At 38.3% G+C, this 20509-nt stretch overlaps 1 protein-coding gene across 6 annotated transcripts in view; it reads left to right on the plus strand.

Annotated features, from left to right (window-relative positions):
- The window catches only part of LOC120432527 (uncharacterized), a 107670-nt gene that overhangs the window by 83107 nt on the left and 4054 nt on the right, over nt 1–20509 (plus strand). For 5 of the 6 annotated variants that reach the window (XM_039597750.2, XM_052711408.1, XM_052711407.1 and 2 more), the window contains 7 exons: nt 8989–9024; nt 10375–10599; nt 10684–10890; nt 13387–13597; nt 13667–13799; nt 18909–19115; nt 19184–19470. In XM_039597750.2, the coding sequence (XP_039453684.1) occupies nt 8989–9024; nt 10375–10599; nt 10684–10890; nt 13387–13597; nt 13667–13799; nt 18909–19115; nt 19184–19470 (1306 nt within the window). The remainder of the gene's footprint in view (nt 1–8988; nt 9025–10374; nt 10600–10683; nt 10891–13386; nt 13598–13666; nt 13800–18908; nt 19116–19183; nt 19471–20509) is intronic. The other variant, XM_052711406.1, reaches the window with a different exon arrangement.

Genomic DNA, 20509 nt, shown 5'->3' on the forward strand with positions numbered 1-20509 from the left:
AAAAAGGACAGCTCCTAAACTTTGTAGTGCGCACAATTTCGTGTCCCCATCCTAGTGCAGGCTGCAGATGGCCACTAATTTGCTTGTTTATGTCCCCTAGCGGTTACGTGGTGGTGGGGAGGGGGGAGGATGGTTTCTCATTCGTAAATTTAAGTGCAAATGGCGAGATAACTGTGTTGCACTGATTGCAATCAGCTGGAAGGAAAACCAACTTTGTTTGTGATTTTCTGTGTTTTGAAACATTGTGCTTTCAAATTTGTTTTAGTAGATTTTATTCTTCAAAATTTAAAAGTATCAATTTAATTCCTGTCAGCTACAATGATCCCTTGATCCCTGCTAAACTAACTAGAAAAACGAAGCAATTCCCTGAGCATCGCTCTGGGAAAACGCTTATTAACTAGTTTCACTAGCAGCTGCTGCTGGCGAGATCAGGGGCAACAGCTTTAATTAAGAGTTTGTCTTTTGGGTTTTTGCATTCAGAGTATTTCGTTACTCTTTTTTTTTTTCTTCTTCTTGCGAGATTCGTCCTTGCAAGTGCTCTTAGACAACAGTGAAAACTTGTGCAACTTTGTTGAAAGGGACGAGTTGGTGTGAACTTTATAGTTTATTTTTTTCTAAAAGAACGATTGTGTTTTTATTTTTGATAGTGCAATGTGTTTGACTGGTAACCAAATTTTGTTCTTGCATCTGCAATAAAAATTTGACAAATCATTCAAAATTTAGATTTTGAGTATAATATTATGCTTCTAGAAACACATTATTAAAGTTATGTTACTGTCCAAATTTGTAAATAGTTAAATTAATTAATGAAAAAAAATGTCCCTCAAGTTTGACGTCTTTTTCCGATACATGGTCTCAAAATTCTATTTTTTTAACCTTATTAGTTTACAGCCTATTGAACAAGTTTTTCCTAATAAATGCATTTGTTTATACAATAATTATTGTTTTGACCCCTGATGTTTTAGGAAAATTTTGAAGAAAGTAGAGACCAAAACTCTTAATAAAATTTGCATTGGCCTTATTAGACATTATTACTGAAGAAGTTTTGGAATCAACTTTCAGCAGGACCTGGGATGAAATAATCGCAAAAAATCTTTATCGCTTGCGAACTTTCCCTATTCGCGAAAGACCAATGCCGGGACCGACGTTTTACTTCCCCATCCGATGGAAAGTTGGAGCAGATGGGAATCGAACCCATAATCATCCGCTTACAAAGCGGACAGCGTAACCATTCGGCCACGCACTGCCGTTTTAATGCTGGGTGAACGCAAATTCAAATAGGATTCAATGCATACTGCAAGTCCTGTGATGCTTTATTAGAGGAAAACATTTGCTGGGGAGATTTAAATCAACCATTCTGGGAAACATATAAGTGTGCTACAAGCTTCACTATTCACATAGGATTACTGACCTTAATCTCTCGTATCACTACCGTGTTTATTTACAGTTAATAGCAACTCGGCATTGGGAGAATTAACTGCAACTCGATTTACTGTTACTTACTTGCCAAAATGAAAACAAAAAAAAGATAAAACGACCCAGTTCAGTAAATTCCAGATGTTTGCGAGATTTGTTTTACTTCATTGAAATTCAATTCAACACAGCTATATCCTCTCAAATGTTTCCAAGGACACTGCAACTCAAAGCGATTACAATCATTCGTTTAAATCACTCTAATTAAATGTTTTCACATCAGTTTGGCAGTTTTTATCCAATAATTCTAGCATAATCCAATCGGAAAAACAAGGCCATTCGTTGCCCTCCCGTGTAAATCGGCATAAATCAGCATAAATTCCCCGCTCATTTTTTTTTTTTGCGTCACCCATCCTTTTTTTATAAATCCGAGCCCATTTCCCAACCCTAGAATTCAATTTCAATTTGATAGTGAGTGAAAGTGAATGAAGGGGGGGGGAGCTGGTCGGCACGATAGCAATTAAAAAGCTTTTACCACGCTCGACTGCGTGAGCAGGATCCCAAATTCTGGTTACCCGTCCAAACCCCACTTTTTCAAGATAAACTTTTCAATCGGCGTAAAACTCAAAGTTTCTGCTAACTGGAAGAGCAGGGTTTTTTTTTGAAGAAGAATTGTACCGCTTTACCCTTTTCTTGGCGGTGCTAAGAAGGAAGGGGGGGGGGGGAGCTCGCGGGAAAAAGTTCAAAAACTTGTCAAAGTCATCTGTGGGGACACCCCCGCAACTGTTAGGATTTTGCCGGCCGGTGTAACTTTTTCCAGTTTAGTAACAACAGAGGGTGGCTGGTTAGTTTTCATTTTCAATAATTATGGATGTTGCAGTTTTATTCAAAGTTGATGTCAAAAACGCCCTCCGCCCTTTTTCAATCTATAGATAGCAGATTAGCAGATTTGGGTAAATGTGAATAAAAATTAAGCAGTCACCCTGTTTTGCTAGCCGCTGAAGTAAATTTCGGGGGACAAAAGGAAATTAATGCGGGGTGAAAAGTATTTTTGGGCCAGCAATTAAAATTCACTTTCAAACTGTTTTGTGAACCAAGTCAAGGCCCTACGACACAGTCTCTGACGTGACGTCGATCAGGACAGAGGCTCTTGGGTGCGGACAAAGTATTTACAATTTGGTACTTTAGGAGACTAATTGGGTGCTCTAACGGCTGGAGGCGAAAACGACACCAAGATAAATGATGAAATTTCCCGGTAGTTTGTTGAACGATTGCGGATAACTTTGGCTGATGTGCTGGAAATATCTTAACATAGTTTTGAATATTTTTCAAATCATCATAAATCTGAATAACATTTCATTTGATTTCCAACCCACAACTCGTTAATATATGTTGTTGTTGTTGTTAATTCATTTATTTCTGGCAGCTTTAACCTTCTTGGTCATTCGCTGCCCTTAGTATTAAATATAAACTTAATTTGTTATTCTAACTTGTGTAATACTAGTTTTTCTCCGTACGCTGGTCGTCGCTTGCTATCTGCTGGTTTGTTGGCCTCCAACTTTGGGCCTGCTGGGCCTAACTCGTTAATATAATTCCACCTGTAATCCTCTTATAGATTTCACATTTTTCTCAATTTCTTCTGCTCACAAAATTTTCACGTGCAGCTTATTTTCATGACAGCTTTTTGTGTTGTAAATACTATTGTGAACTTCTTTCAACCACTATCAAGCCACTTAAGGTAAACTGACGATTCAATCCAACTAGCAGTCTGAAGTGATTTATTTTAGTTTCTATCATACATACATCTTCAACTTCACAGAAATCATAGTTTATTTAGAACAAAATCTTTTCCTTCACAATAAAAGCAAATCAAACGTGTATGCATTCCTTTGACATTCATCTGTGGGGCTTAATTTCCGTTCGGTAAAAAGTTTCCACTCAAACCATCACAGTCTGACTTGCATCCCAGCATCCAGACACGAGACTCCTACGAGAAAATCATTGTGTGCATAACTAATATACCGAATCTGGAGGTCTGACTGCTACAGTAGCAGTGGAGAGGAAAACTATTTTTCCCAGATTGCGCTCGCTATTGCGATACGTGCGATTCCCAACGGGTAAAAATAGTGTGGCGCCGGTAAAGTTATTTCTCCAACGGAGTTTTCGATTTGGCAGTGTTGCTTACAGAAGCATTCTTCAGTGATTTTCAAAGCGACTCGACTTTTTCCTGTAAAAAAAAAACATTATTTTCTTGAAATAACACTTTTGAATTGTAATTTTTTTTTTAATGTTGGTATATTTGATCAAAAACTAGTAACAAAACCAAACTTGAATCAACTAATTTGGTTTTTTTTTAATAAACAAATTTCTCCATTCCGTTGAAAAAGTGTTTTAAAAATACTTTGAGTCACTGTACATTTGCCCAGTTTCATGGATGAAGTGGAAGTTATGACCGGCGTTCTTATCTACAGCAGAGAGGTTTCCAGCATTTGAATACTGAAAACAAACGGGTATAATTTCCTGGAGTAGCATACGTGAAACTGAACCATGCTTGCCCAAGGTGGCTCGTTGATTTCTTTTACAATGTGCATTTTTGGCTACTGATTTCAAACAGAAATTTATTGCGAATGCAGTTGAATGAATTATTGTACACGAATAGCTTACAGTTTTTAGTCCGTATTTGTAAAGAGTTGGGCTTTGTTGCTATTGGCACCCAGTCGACTGTGTGATCTGATTCAATGAACATTTCTTAATTTAAATTATTGTTAGGTGAAAGGATTCGCTGATAAAAAGAGCCAAATTTCAAATGATATATTTTTTATATTGTGTTTAATTGAACGTCAGACAATTTGTCAAGAATCAAATTCCTTGTATAATATTGATAGAATGATAACATTACATACAAAAACAGATTCACAAGTCCAAATTGACCTAAAAACCTGACAATTTCAACGGCTTTGAACCGACCGTCGTATTACAATCACGATTCGATATTGCAGTTCGTGGTCAAACTCAGCCGCCAACCTCAAAAGTGCATCACATAACCTCACTCTTTCATAGTGCGCCTCATTCAGCCGGTGCTGTCATAGTGGGCTATGACTTCTGGTGTCTGAGCTGATGTCACACACAGTGACAACGTGCTCATTGTATGTTGGTTACTACGATGGATGCAAAAAAACGTATCCCTTAGCGAGTCCTGTCATCGAACAAAAGGGCTAATGTCAAGCTGTATGGGGAGAGTTGGCTTTATTGAATAGTGGTGGCATTCGCCACTTGTCCCGTCGTGAAAGAACCAAAAAGATGCACGATACGTGATACGCTGGTGCGATGTCATGTCACGGCATGCCACGTGGTGAACGGGCCCTGTCATGCATGGTTATGGTCACCGCGGATTGATGTAATTGCGATAGAAGTGGATGCTTTTATGGAAAAATAGGTACAAGATCATCTCATGTAGATGATAACACGAGCAACTTTTTCAACGACTCGACGAGTTCTTCTAATCTTGTGAAAATCATTATTTTCGAATGAATCTATTTTTATCCCACCTCTTTAATCACTATCAACCACCGACAGAGACGCAAATATCGCAAGCTGTTATTTACAAAACTTGCAAGTATTTGTCACTCCAACCCAGCCCAGAGCTATCCGATAGCCTTGCCTCACTATCGTGTTTCATTCTCACCTTTTGTAGGAACTAAAAGGATGCTCCCTCTCGTTGCTCCCTGCTCCTACTGCTATATCAAATTACATTCCATTAAAATGCTATCACAGCAAAGAAAGTTGCGAAATACCACCACCAGGAATAATATCCGAGATTTTTTCACTCTTGCTCCAAGTTGGTAAGAATGGCACACGAATGAAATTCTAGCGCTGTGACTAAGAAAAAGTGCATTAAAATTGCATCTTCGCAGCGGGATTGCATTACTGGATTTGCATTTAGGACGCCTTTCGGTAGATTGGAACCTCTGGTTTAAAAGCAAATCGAGTGAAAGGTTTTTTGCTTTGCATGCAAAGTGGAAATTAATCCGCGTAAGGGATCACAGCCAGCTACGAAAAAACTTTCACACTAATGGGCTATCTACAATCGATCGGATCGTGCGATCTAGACACACCCTGCAATTGCGACAAATGTCCAAAGGGATTTTAAGTCAGCGGCCGTTTTGTCACACGTGCATGCACATCTACTGTTTGCATTTTGGATTGAACCAAATTTTGGAGCAAAGCACAGATCGGCCAGTCAAACAAAACGTGTTTGTTATTGTTAATATTGCTCTTGTTTTTGTTTAGTTTGTTTTAGGCCAAACATTGTAACGCGGTTTTCTCAAAATGTCAAAAAGCAACATACGGAAATGTCGAAATGGATTTCACCTTTTTTGGATAGTTTATACAAAATAATATTTTTTTCAGTGCGAGTCGTACATTACATTACAACGAATGCTGAAAAAAAACAATTTTTGCTACGAGTTTCATACAACATATTTGTTAATCCGGAAACACTCTTTGATTATGATTTTTTCGGTAAAAATATTAATTTCTAGAGTTATTTGTTTAAAAGGTCCTAAAAGCTAAGTGATTCTTAATGTTTCAGGACCTTTTTTTAAAAAAAATTTAGATATCAATCATAAAACATATTTGCTTATCCGGAAACACTCTTTGATTATGATTTTTTCTGTAAAAATATTCATTTCTAGAGTTATTTGTTTAAAAGGTCCTAAAAGCTAAGTGATTCTTAATGTTTCAGGACCTTTTTAAAAAAAAATCTAGATATCTTATATATTACAAGCTAAACCCGCAAAATTCGTCTTGTCTTTTTTTGTTTCTTGAATTTTTAAGGCTGGTACAAGTTTTATTTGAAGTTTTTGTCACCTCCCCCTCCCCCCCCCTCCCTTTAAAGTTGGCCCGAAAAATCAGGGGGCAAATTTTTTTTTTTTCAAAAAACTTCAAAATTTCAATGGAAATTTAAATGCAATTAGCTGAAATTTATTTAAAATGGATTCCCCTGCGTTTAAAATCCTTTTTAGCATGTTTGGGTTGATTTAAACATCTTCGCTATTTTTTTTTGTTCTTCAGATCTTACTTTTTTTTTTGAAAACTAATTAGGGGAAATATACCCATTTTAAGCCTAATAAGCGGTCGTGTTTGAATGATGCTGGATAATCTGGAGTGTTTCTTGAAATTTACTAAAACCAAGTACACCAACGAGTAGAGCAACTTTTTGTGAACATTTCTGTTTATTTTCACTTTTACTATAAGCTATTCTATTCCTTTTACAAGCATTTAAATAAAATATTTCCCAAATGCATTCTAATCAGAACATGTTGCCGGTAGTTGGAAGCAATTTTATATCTTAAGCGCTTTGAAAACGTTAGCGCAAGTGAAAAGATATTGATGGCGACTTTCGTTACGCAGTAAACCTCTCATCTTGCGTCAATTTGATCTTTTTGGCCAGTAAATGGCATAAATTTGCGTGCTTACTTGAGGCGGTGCTGTTGCTGGTAAGTGTATAGCCTAAATAGTATTTTTGGAGCTTTAATCGAAGATAGGTGTTTCATTAGAAAGGGTATATTTCCCCTATTGCAAAACAACTGAACTAGTGTAAAATGCATTTCAAAACACTTTTTGCATTCAAATGTTGGGACTGTGGCTTGTTATTTCAATTTTCATATTTTTTTATTTTTTTGCCCCCCTCGGCTCTGGCCGGGGCCGAGGGGGGGGGACTTTGAAAAATATTTGTATCGACCTAAGCTTGTTTTCTTATTCAGCCTACTGTGATCAAAATTTGATTCTACATACAATCTGCACATTTCCCGGAATCAGTTCCAGAGTGGACAAAGTTGTCACTTTTTGGCGTAAGAACCTTCCTCGGACTTATATGAACCTAACGCAACAAAGAGCACCTCGACGCTCCGTATTGAACTGATTCGCGTTCGAAGAAAACCGTCTAAATTTATATATATACAGCAATTCCCCACGAAAACAGCATGGAAAAAAACAAAAGTGCTCGGATCGGGCTCAAAATTTTTCTGGGGGTTCCCTGGCCGAAATAATTAGACCCGTATTTTTTTGTTTGGCCATTAGGGTGACCTACGCCGTGTTAGGGTGGTCTGAAAAATGGCCATTTTCGTCGATTTTCGCAAAAACCACTTTTTTCGAAAAATCATAACTCCTCGCCATTTTAACCGATTTCAATTGTCTTATACGCAAATGAAAGGTGATAAGTTGGCCTTTCAAAGAAAAATAATAAGAAGTTTCAAAAATCTAGCCTAACATATGAAAAGGGCGTATGAAACTTTAAAATGTCGTTTTGACAGTGTCTGGACCAAAGAGCCTACGTCTGGAAATATTTTTATCGGATTCTCCGGACATTTTTACATAACATACTAAAAAATGGGAGGAGTTCATTAACAGGATTCCGAGATATGATTTTTTGAAAATAAAATCCGTGTTTTTTGACGCGCCGCGCGCAAAAACCAGAGAATGACGAAATTGGCAAAAAATCAACTTTTTTCACTAAAACTGCGATAACTTTAAAATTTCAGCGATGACCTATAGATGTCTGGGTACCAAAATTTTCGTAATTAATAGACGCAACTTTTGGTACCCAGACATGTATAGGTCATCGCTGAAATTTTAAAGTTATCGCAGTTTTTGTGAAAAAAGTTGATTTTTTGCCAATTTCGTCATTCTCCGGTTTTTGCGCGCGGCGCGTCAGAAAACACGGATTTTATTTTCAAAAAATCATATCTCGGAATCCTGTTAATGAACTCCTCCCATTTTTTATTATGTTATGTAAAAATGTCCGGGGAATCCGATAAAATTATTTCCAGACATAGGCTCTTTGGTCCAGACACCGTCAAAACGGCATTTTAAAGTTGCATACGCCCTTTTCATATGTTAGGCTAGATTTTTGAAACTTCTTACTATTTTTCTTTGAAAGGCCAACTTATCACCTTTCATTTGCGTATAAGACAATTGAAATCGGTTGAAATGGCGAGGAGTTATGATTTTTCGAAAAAAGTGGTTTTTGCGAAAATCGACGAAAATGGCAATTTTTCAGACCACCCTAACACGGCGTAGGTCACCCTAATGGCCAAACAAAAAAATACGGGTCTAATTATTTCGGCCAGGGAACTCCCACAAAAATTTTGAGCCCGATCCGAGCACTTTTGTTTTTTTCCATGCTGTTTTCGTGGGGAATTGCTGTATATATATATTAGGATGTAACAAAAATGATTTTTTAGCGGGCGTTCAGGGGCTGGTTCCAGTGGGCGTACTGAGCCCAAATCCAAAATATAAGCTTGATTGGAAGTAACAGGAGCTGGCGCTCCGCCCTTCAATTTTAAATGGGATTTAACCCGTTTTGAGGCACTTTGGCCACCAATGCGTTTACCAAAAACATCACTGGCGTGAAGGCCAGATCCATGCGCATGTTTTGGTATATATGATATCCTGTTCACTGCTTGAAATAGACCTTCTATCTCGTTCCCGTATTTGGTCAAAACTCACATGTCTACACTTCTCCTCGCCCAACTCCGCACAGAATAACACCTATTTGTTCTCATTATACCCCAGCGCTTAACTACATGGTGGTGAACATACAGAGTTGTGGTAATTACTTTTCTATCCTTTCTATTTTTTTTGTTCAATAGAGAACCCCAATTTTCATAGATATTTCCAAACGCAAAATTCATCGATACAAAGCTACCCTTTTGTTTGTTTATATTGATGTTCCCAAAATTTTGCTTATAACCTGATAACCTTATAGATTTGAAACTCCATTTTTCTGTTACCCCGAAACACCCCTCGTCTCCAGTGTGGGGAGATAGATTTTAATCACAGTGCGATGTAGCGCGCGAACGAGCTTTAGGCGCGATAACACAACAACTTAATTTCCCTCCACAGGACAGGTGCTTTGTGTGTACACACATGCTGTAACTAAAGTAATGCATTTCATTTTGTACATTGTAAATTGTAACCCCCTCGTAAACCTACTCAACCCCACTTTTAGTGACGCACTAGGGTAGATGGCAGCGCTGGATTGTACTGAAATCTAGATTAAATTTTCAAAAGGTCGTATCTGCATAGGAAACCCATGAGGGATAGGTTGTTTTGAAAATTTAATCTAGAAATGACGAATTATATTATCCCAATTTGAAAAAAAATAGATTATCTTCAGTATAATTCGAACAAAAAGTAGTTAAAAATTTGAACTGTAAGAATACTAACATTTCTCATCAAATAATAAGAAAAATGTTTCAAATTTTTTCGACCAAAACTAAATTTAAAAAATGCCTTTGTCCTCCACTTCAACAAATTTGCTTGTTCAAAATGTAATGTCAAATGTTTGTATGGATGACAAAAGGGTCCACTTCAACCTATTAAGATTCTTCTGTTAAATTGGAGGGTCAATAATTGAACGTCAAATGTGTTTTTATTTAACTAAAGGCTATCATGGAGATTGGAAGGAAAAGGGTTAAGAAACAGCTTAACGAACATCAGAACAAAGGAGATGGAGCGTTTTCTTGGGGCTTTTTTTCACCCTCTCTGGCTTGCTTTCGCTGCCGCTGCTGCCCATTTAAATTTTTTCTTGACCGGTTCCTTCCGATGTGCGTATACCGCTTAAGGGATCAATTACAACACATTGAAAAAAATCAATTTCAATTTTGCTTGTCAAATGTTTGACTTTAGGATCCACTCCATCAAATAAACTTGTAAAAAAAGTTAGAGGCCACTCCTACAATTTTTTGTCCCAATTATATTGAAGATACACAAATTTTTTAAAGAAATGTAATAAAGATTAGCAGTCAGTGTACAATTTGTCTTACTAATGGCACCGGTGAAACTGTCAATATCCGATAATCTACCTTAAGGGTGGAATAGTTGAAAAAACTTTTTCACGGTATAATCACACTAACGAGCAAACTTCCGCCTTCGTCCGTTTTTTTTTCTCCCCGGCAGGAAGTGGTGGTCCGTCGGTGACGAGCTGCACGGGGAGCGAAATCGACAAACAGGTCGGCCTGTGGGAACGCCGCGTCAAGGGCCTCCGCCGGATGATACTGGGCTGGGACCAGACGAAGCCGCCCGACCTGCTGAACCGGATCGACATCGACGTGACGGGGTGCGGTTCGGTTAGCTTGCGGCTGTACGAACCCCTGGAAGGTGCCATATCAACCAAATTCAAAGGTAAGCAAACCGACTGATTTGCGCCTGCATGGTAGGCAACCCGCACTAATTACTGTCATTTTTTTTTCTTCCTTCCGTTTGCAGTGCAATGGTCGTCCCGGTCGGACTTTAGCAACGTAGTCGGCGAACGGGAAGTCAACGAGTGGACCAGCTTCCACGGCTGCATGGGCGCCGTGTGCAGCCTGGGCGAGCTGATCCAGGGCAGGCGGTACTTTTTCCGGGCGGCCGCCGGCAACATCAAGGGCTGGGGCCCGTACAAGCTGTCCACGCCGAACTGCGTGGTGCCCTCCAGTGAGTGTTCTAGCTTGTTTATTTCCCAAAGTATAAATCCAAACCCGGTAAATTTACAACCAAATTAGACCCACGTGATCGTAATCGGTGAATGCTTTTCCCTCTCCCTTAGGGTTTCGATAAGGGGAGTAGAAAAAAAATCGTAAAAAGATGAAAGCATTAATGTGTTCCCCAAGGGGACAATTGCCGACTAGGGCAGTTTGCATTTGTTTATGGCTGCCGGCGGTGGCAATGTTGTGGCGTACCGGCCGGCCAGCTGGCGATAGTTGGGACGAAAAAAAAGCATTTGTTTTCACACTTTTTGTTTTTTCTATGCTTCCAGCATAGTGTGTTAGGGTGGGAGGATCGGAATCTTATGCTCAAACTTTTTATCTTTTGTTTATTTATTTTTCCTTGTTTGTTTTAACATACTAATGTGTTTCAAACATTTCATGTAAATCGATAAAAAAAATTAATGTTGGAGCGAGCTCACATTTTTTTTTCATATGTTAAATATACATTTTTACAGTTCCATCTTAAATCAACATACTTTTCCTGTCATTCTCGAACGACAAAACGGCCTACTTTTACTCTACCAAAAATAACAGAATTGAAGAAAAATACGCGTCGATACAAGGGCTGAAAAGTTCAACTTTCCAGGCCTGAAACTGTTGAACTTTTCAGCACTTGTATTGAAAAAAATTTCAATATATATTTGATTTAAATGGTGAATTGACATATGGCATTTTACTTAAAATTTCATTCAAAGATAGTTTTTGGAATTGCAAAAAATAAAGTTTTACGTAAAACTTGATTTTTTCAGGACTCGTCGTGTCTGTCAATATGTTTATAAATATACGACTCGTGCTGTAAAACTCTCGAAATTTAAATTTGCTGACATTTCGTCGCGTGTGTGCTATCTTGTGACACGCCCTATCTTTTTACAGCAGACGTGTCACAAGATAGTACACAAGTGACGATTTGTTGAAAATACTTAAATCCGAAATATGAGCACGATAAGACGAAAACTCGAGCAGCCCACGAGAAATATTTTTTTTTTATACAATTTTGTATGAAGAAGAATACTTGTTGATCATTAGAGCGCCAGGGTCACAAAAGTCGGGAAATCGGGAAAGTCGGAAATTCGCCAAAATCCTCAAAATATTAGTTAAAAGTCGGGAAAAGTCAAGAACAGCAAAAAACAATCTATTTTTCGAATAATTTTGTGATATTTTGTACAATTTTCAATTCAATTGCACTCAATTCGTTTCGAACCACTAAACCTTAAATTTAAAGTTTCTTTCAGTCTTGAGAAAGAAAAGACTATTAAGCTTTTAAATAAAGAGTCAAAGAAGTTTTGCCAACGATGTAAGTATTTTTTTCTAATACGTTTCAATATAAATTTAAAATGTGGGAGTATACTTTAAACAATAACAAAGCTGTTGAAAATCCAATTTGACATTAGTAGTCAAGAGTTCAACGATTCTGACCAGCGTAAAGTTTTTACATATTCTGTTTTATTTTGTCACATTGCTTAATTTTTTTTAAATATTCAGAATTGTCCAACATGAGTTTGGTTATAGATTTGTTTTCTGATGAAAAATTTAAAGCTTTTAAGAAGTTAATTAGGTAATTGGAAATATTCTTTAAGTTTTGATACCAGTAGATTTACACATATTTTTTAAGAATGAATTTTAATCTAGAAATATTTCGCATTGATTCTCATTAAATTTACGAAAAACATTGAAATGCCGACAACATGATAAGTAAATTTTTAATTTTAATATCAAAATCCACAAAATAATTTAAAAAAAACTTGATTAAAAATATTTGTGATCATGAATTCTTAGATATTTAAACCGTTTTAAAGAACACATCTGTCCTTATGCGTTTTTTAAAAAAAACAAGAATGAAATTTAAAATTAGCTTATTTCCAATTCCCTTCTGTTTTCCCATAAAATTCAAGAAACATAGAATTATAAATATTTATATATTTGTTCCTTTTTATTTTTATTTAAATAGTTTGGTTGACTTAGTTTTTTTTGCCCCAAAATTTTGAATGCTTCAATTCTTGAAGATTTTTTCAATAAATTTGTTGTTTTCTTTCTATTTTTACTTAAATTGTGAATAGTTTGTTTTTCAAATATTTTATTTAGATATTTTGTTCTATAGTTTATGTAGACTTTTTTTAAAACAGTTTTCGATTTGTAATCATTTTTTAAGTAATACATTTTCTATTATTTGAGTGTCTGGAAATGTTGCTGTTGTTGTTTTTTTTTAGGAAATACAACAGATTTCAGAATGTTTTTTTTTCAATTAAAGTTTCTTTAAAAAAAGTCCGACCACCCACCCTAGCATAACTAACTAAACTTGTCCAACAAAAAAAAAACTCAGCGGATTATGTACCTTCCAGCAACCAACAAAAAAAAAGCTCGACACTCTAATGCCGAGAGTAGTCCCCGGGTGGAAATAAAAATTTATTGCTAAAATCTTTTTTCCCGCTTTCCCACCGTGTAGGTTGGCGCGACGTTGAAACGCGCGAGAACCGCTTCGCCGGCAAGCAACGCAACCTGGACGACCTGTTCAACGCGGTCCGGCTGGCCCGACCCGAGGACGCCTCCGAGATTGCACTGGACGCGACCGCGCCGGCCAAGCGTGCCATCAAGAAGAAGACCACCATCAAGCAGCTCTTTTCGGCGGCGTCCAAATTTCAGAAAAATCTCAAAAGGTACAAATGGGGGGCCGTTGGTTTATGACGATTTATAAATTTCTTCTTTCTGGATTTTTTTTTTTGTAGGGGAATCTACCTGGCCTGCGTGCTGTACCACGAGGACAAACTGCTGCTCACCAACGAGGACTTTGTGCCGGTGATAGAGATTGACGAAACGTTCACCAGCAATCTGCACACCGACTTTTACTGGCTGATGAAGGTAGGAATCACAGATATACACAGCGACATTAAACTTTCTTTTTGTTTCATCGTAAAAAAAATGAGAACGGTCACTTTGAATTTAAACTTGATAAGCCTGAAAAAATCGGATAATTGATTTATTTTTGCTTAATACAATTTCTGTTCGATAGTTCATCAGAAAATTAGTTCATCCTACTGTAGAGAACTTTTGCATAGGTTATTTAACGGATGAAATAACACGGGACCTGATACTGCGAAATCCTGTGGCGAACCAGTTCGTCGAATCATTTTCGCTGTAAGGTATTGGTGGTTTGTACCCCATGAAATATGTGCGGCCCAACATTGAGTAGTACCTTCCAAGAACGATACTGTGGTTCGGTTATCGTGGTAAACTTGTTGATTTCCCCTTCTTGGAAAGCGTATTTCGATGCTCTTCGTCGAATTAAGCGTGTTTTCCCGTAATTGGCAAATTGTTATTTATCCACGTGTAACGAGTATATTTTGTGCATCGTCAAACAAATATAGCCACTAGCGTGCCCTGCTCTTTGAGGAAGGTGGGGCAATAATATGGACGTTTTGAAAAATACGTCATTTGTGGACACCCCCTGACCAAATTTAGAACTTTCTGAGGATGGTGGGGTAGTTGCCCCATGTTGCCCCACCCTGTGCACGCTAGTGAATAAAGCTATCTAATTTTTTTCTGATTTTATAAAGCGTCGATAATCGAAAATAATACAGCGGACTCTCTGGCTGTCGATCTTCTCTAAATCAATATTGCTCCCTCTGTCATTTAATTTTTCGGTCCTTTCAAAAAGCATGCTTTGGTTTTTTGTTCAGAATTTGAGATCTCCCATTATTGCAGGCCAAGGATTGATACCTAAGAGCATTCAATGCCACTGATCTTGTTGCGTGCTCTTCGGTTGACGTCCAGGTAAGGAACATCCTGGAAGGAGCGCAACTAACTATCCGTAGTTCTGGTGGCCTGTGGAAACGGCTCGTAAACCTTTGACCACCGCGGGTCAGAGTCGAGACGGCTGAAAGAAAGGGGCGCAACAATGTACGAAAGGGAAGTAATTTATGATTGTAGACGGTATTGTTTTGATTCGCAGTATGTTGAGTCAACTGCTGTGGATGTACCTGAAACATCGCACAACGGGGTTTCTCTTCTCTTCATTCTTCTTCTTCTTCAAGTGCTATCACCTATCCATTATTTTTATTTTGCTCTACTGATTCTCACTTCTTCACTGATTCTTCTATTTAATATCCATCATTTGATTTTGATTTTGATTTTACTAACTTTTGATTCTCTAATCTCTCAAAGCTTTTCCACTCTTTTTTACCAACTGATACTGCTGTAACAAACTTTGTTTTTTTCCTTAAAAATATACTTTTTCTTAATGTACTAATAACATCAAGCCTCTTATCATCTTCCTAATCTTTTTTGATTTTATTGCGAATTTATTTATTTGAATAATTATTTATCTGTCCTATATATTAGCATTACTATAATCTAAGCTTGTTTTTTTATCTCTATTTATTAACTATTGTCTAGTTTAACATCTACTACATCCAGCTTCTCTTTTATTCTTTAAAATACAATCATCATTCTCTTACTATTGATTCTTGATTTTTTATAAAATAAATTCTCTTTTACTGTCTATTGTTTTCAAACTTCACCCTTTTTTCAAACAAGTGATGTTTGAGCTCATACTCAATTTATGGAATGGTTAAAGGATTAACACAAATATTACTATTGTACTTTTGGTAAACTTTTATAACATGCTTAGGATCAAAAATTGTAACAAAACACAGCGACAAAAGAAATAGCAACAGATAAACACGACTCAACATTAGGAAAGATTTCAGGAGAAAACAATACACAGTGAATAACAGTTAGATTTTGAATTCAAACTAAAAATAAAACAGTTTTTGCTTTAATGAAAGTTAATAGGCACACTATAAATGGCTAGGCGCTTATACTTACATCAAACCCTACGTAACAGTGCTGTTAAACGTTTAGATTAACGACGTTTAACTTAACGGAATCGTTAAAAGTTAACATAAACGTGAACGCGAACGGAGCCTACGTTGATCTTAACTTTAACGTGAACGGAGCACGTTAATTATCGTCGTTAATTAACGCGTTGATTAACGCGTTAATCTTTGTGAGGCACCGACTTTGAGGGCCTGTATCTCTCAAACGGTAACATCTAGCGGGTTACTTCCAGTTGCATTTTACGGGCATTAACTGTGACTATGAGTTCCCGGTGAGGTAATTTGTTCAAAGTGGCCACCGGTTCCGGCAACCCGGAACATCCGTCAAGCATGTTTTTTAAAGTTTTTGTCGTTCAATCGTCATTTGAGCCAATGTTATGAGACGTTGTTTGTAGTACATAGGTATACTGACTATATTGGGTCAGTTCAGGGTATCTGCGGCCACTCCGGAACCGATTCCATGGTACCACGCAAATGGTTCCGACGATTGTGATATTCAAAAGTCGACCTGTTGCTTATTAAACTTCGTCAAATTAAAATCATTAATCATCCATTATCATGCTGGTGCCCTTTGACCCCATCGGACCACTCCGGAACCGGTTACCGGTGGCCTCGGAGGAAGTGTACTGAGTATAGAAAAATGAAATTGAAAGTTATGACCACTTAGATGCATGTCGGTGCCTTATGAGTATGAAGATTTTTTATATTATTCGGGAAATATTTCCGATGCACTTTTGTATTGGTTTCGGTTGACCCGTCTTTAAACTCCAGTGCGCTTGCAATTAGTAGGTAGGCTACAAGATGGTACGCAGTTGAAGTCCCATTGCACTGTATCCAAGTAGGCCAATTAACTAGAAGAATTGTACAGGTTTGACACTCTCGCCGGTTACCATGGAAACCCGATCAGAGAGCCAGTAGTTGCTGTTTATTACGTCAATTGTCAAATTTGCCTAATTTTTAGTTCAAGGCCTCCCAGATTGCGTTATGGAACCACTTCTGAATGTTCTGTCGATGATTTTAAAACCAGCCAGTGTATACTGCCGTTCTACGCATAATTGTCCCATGTTCAAAAAAGTGCAGCTGAGAAAAACGCGATTGAATTTTTTCTATTCGATTTCTGTGTTTCTACGCATAATTGTCCCGTGGGTTCTTATTCGTCCTATGTGTCCCCAATCGCCCCAGTTAATAGTTGATCACTCTTATTTATGATCCTCTTGCTATATAGTATGTAAACAAGACTCAATGCTTCGTATAACTAATGATTCCGTGAAAGAAAATACTTGGTGGGACAATTATGCGTAGAAGTGTAACGATGGGACAAACAGACTTGGTGTTGTTTTTGATGAGTTTCCGAACAAAGTACTAGATTTTATGGGATTTTCGAAAAGTATACGACAAACTAAACTTAAAAATATCAAAAGGTCAAAATCGTCAAAAAATGACATGGGACAATTATGCTTAGAACGGCAGTATAGCTAATATATATTTTTATTAACATAACATTCTTCATAAGACGTCGGCACTTTCTCTATGATGCAGGAGAAGCGAGAGGGGGGAGGGGGAAACACTGTGGCCTCCAGTGACCCATTCCGGAAGGATCAACCCTGATGACGTCAGTTTGGCCTTCGTTGGTTATAATTTTCAATTTCATGAAGTTTGATATGTCACATAAAAGGGCTTTTTCTATACTCAGTACACTTCCTCCGGTGCCACCGGTAACCGGTTCCGGAGTGTTCCGATTGGGTCGAAGGACACTGGCATAATAATAGATGATAAATGATTTTAATTATACGAAGTTTGATAAGCAACAGGTCGACTTTTGAATATCACAATCGTCGGAACCATTTGCTTGGTACCACGGAATCGGTTCCGGAGTGGCCACAGATATCCTGAACTGACCCAATATAGTCAGTATACCTATATACTACAAACAACGTCTTATAACATTGGCTCAAATGACGATTGAACGACAACAACTTTAAAAAACATGCTTGACGGATGTTCCGGGTTGCCGGAACCGGTGGCCACTTTGAACAAATTACCTTACCGGGAACTCATAGTCACAGTTAGTGCCCGTAAAATGCAACTGGAAGTAATCCGCTAGATGTTACCGTTTGAGAGATACAGGCCCTCAAAGTCGGTGCCTCACAAATATTAACGCGTTAATCAACGCGTTAATTAACGACGTTAATTAACGTGCTCCGTTCGCGTTAAAGTTAAGATCAACGTTGGCTCCGTTCGCGTTCACGTTAATTTTAACGATTAACGGACGCGTTAACGTTAATTAACGTTTAACAGCACTGCTACGTAATGTACCACCCCCGGCCGAGTTAAAATGCGCAACCGGAAAAGAAGGTGTGCACGAACACTCAAAGCGTGTTCTAGCGTGTTGCTCGTACTGACTCAGAGCAAGGGTAATATGTAGGTGTAAGGGCAGTGCGTGTTCGTCGGGAACCTATAGGTCCCTAGGCAGCAGCGGCAGCGAATGCAAGCCAGTGAGGGTGAAGAAAAGCTCAAAGAAATCGTGACCCTAAACCACGTGGCCTCCAAATTTGTTATTTTTTGGGATAAAAGTTTAGGTCGAAAATAGGTACATCGTTCACCGAATCCTTGATGAAGCAACAATTCCGACAATGATTTTTTTTTTTCATTTTTAAAACCACTTGACGATTTTTTGATGGTTGAAATTTAAATGAGACAAAAATGTTTCCTGCGATCTCGGGATTTAAGCATTTTTTTCAAGGCGTGCTTAAAGGTCCAACCTAGGGCCAAACTCATTTATTCCTGATTCTAGCATCGTAATTGGAACTTCAACTGGCATGAAAAGCAACTCTCAGGTCAATGTGTTTAAGTACGTCCCACATCACACTTCTACCTGAAAATAAGTTTGTAAGTCTGTTCCGAGTAATTGAAACATGAGAAGCCAGAAGCCATTACCAAAATTGTTTCTAAAAGGACTTTTACTTCAATTCCAAACAATAAAAAAACAAAACGTTTACTCGTTCATGTTGTATTATTTACTACACTTATCATGAAAATCGAAGAATGTTATTTTTTCAAATGGGATGTTCTTTTTAACAAACAATTTTGAAAAATTTCAAATTTCAATAAACATTTTTTCCACCCTCCACAGGTCGCCTGCACCTGGGACGACGTCAGGCTGCTGCGGGTAGACATGGAGCGGAACGCGTCCTCCGCAATCCACTTCAGGACGAAGCTGCTGTCGGCCGCGTGCCAGATGCAGTCCGCCCTCTCCATCACAGATCTCGGTCAATTATACTACAAGCCCCTGCGCGACGTGCACGGTACCGTCGTGCTATCCTGCGTAAACTGTATAAAGGTGGGTTTTGCATTTCTTCAAAACTAGAACGATTTGTAACTCCTCTCTCTCTCTCTCTCTCCCAACAGAGCCCCAAAAGTATATCAGTATTAAACTCGCGCTGGATCCCGCTGAACAAAATCCACAAAAAGTTGGCCCTCTCGACGGAGGACAGCAGCATCAACGAGCTGCTGATGAACTCGATTCAGGACCAGATCAACTACCACCAGGTGTCCAACATCCGGCTGCCCCGTGGCCTCTACGTCGGCTATCTCAAGATGCAGAGCTCGGTGGACGTGATTCAGGTGGTGGTGCCGGTGAAGGCACCCAACGTGCTACCCCACTGCAAGATCCGGGACAACCCGCACGTGTCGGCGTAAGTATAGATATTATTCCTTACATGTTCGCAGTAACGTTGGTGAGGGTTAACCTCTGACTGGACGTGACTGCTAATGATGGCACGTATTAAGGCGATGAAGAAGATGATGTCGGTGTATTTTGCTCGGTCTTTAGGGAATCGTCAGCCTTGCACCTTTCTTGTAAAAGCAATTCTAACCGCATATCGTCTTCTTCGCAAGCTGTTTGTTACATTTTATATTAATTGTGAGCTATTTGCTATAAACATATCCAGCTCCATAACTTAATTGTTGTTTTGTGACTTCTTTCTCACAATCGGGGGTTCAGGGATCAAATCCTGGACGTTTCCATAGATTTTAGAATTCGTTTAGGATAAAAGAAATTAACGTAAAAAAGGAACAAAAAGACGACTGAAGCAGAGGGGTTCTATACGTATACATATCGACTCAGGATCAACTTCTGAGCAAATGTCTGTGTGTCTGGTGGGATATTGATCAAAAAATTGCACTAGATAATCTCGCCGCTGGCTTAACCGATTTTGTCTGTTTTGGTCTCATTCGATCCGTTTTGGGGTTCCATAAGACGCTATTGAAAATTAAAAAAATTAGTTAATTGCTTCAAAAGTTATGCTAAAAAACGTTTTTAACAAAAGTCCGGTAGATTGTAGAAAGGGTGGTTTTTGTAAGAAATCCCGTAACATTTTCAGAAAGGTACCTATTTGAAAGACCTTTCCAACGCGCCCAAGACATTGAAGATCTGGCAACCTTATCAAAAGTTATAAGCACTTAAGTTTTAATTATGCACTTTTTGGAGGCCGGATCTCAGATATTTTGATGAAAACCTTGTCCGGATCTATCATACGACCCTTTAAATGTGAGGAAGGCACCAACCACCTAAGTAAGTAAATCTTTCCCAGAGTCTGAGGGGCACACCCTTGAAGAGTATCGGGGCCGACATTTACAAAGCGGATTCAGTGGCAGTTTTTTACTCAACTAATGTTAACATGTTAAGGTTAATGTTAACATTCGATAAGTCGCCTTCCTGAGGTGTCGTTGGCA

Source organism: Culex pipiens, unplaced genomic scaffold, assembly GCF_016801865.2.
Source record: "Culex pipiens pallens isolate TS unplaced genomic scaffold, TS_CPP_V2 Cpp_Un0006, whole genome shotgun sequence".
Classification (NCBI taxonomy): domain Eukaryota; kingdom Metazoa; phylum Arthropoda; class Insecta; order Diptera; family Culicidae; genus Culex; species Culex pipiens.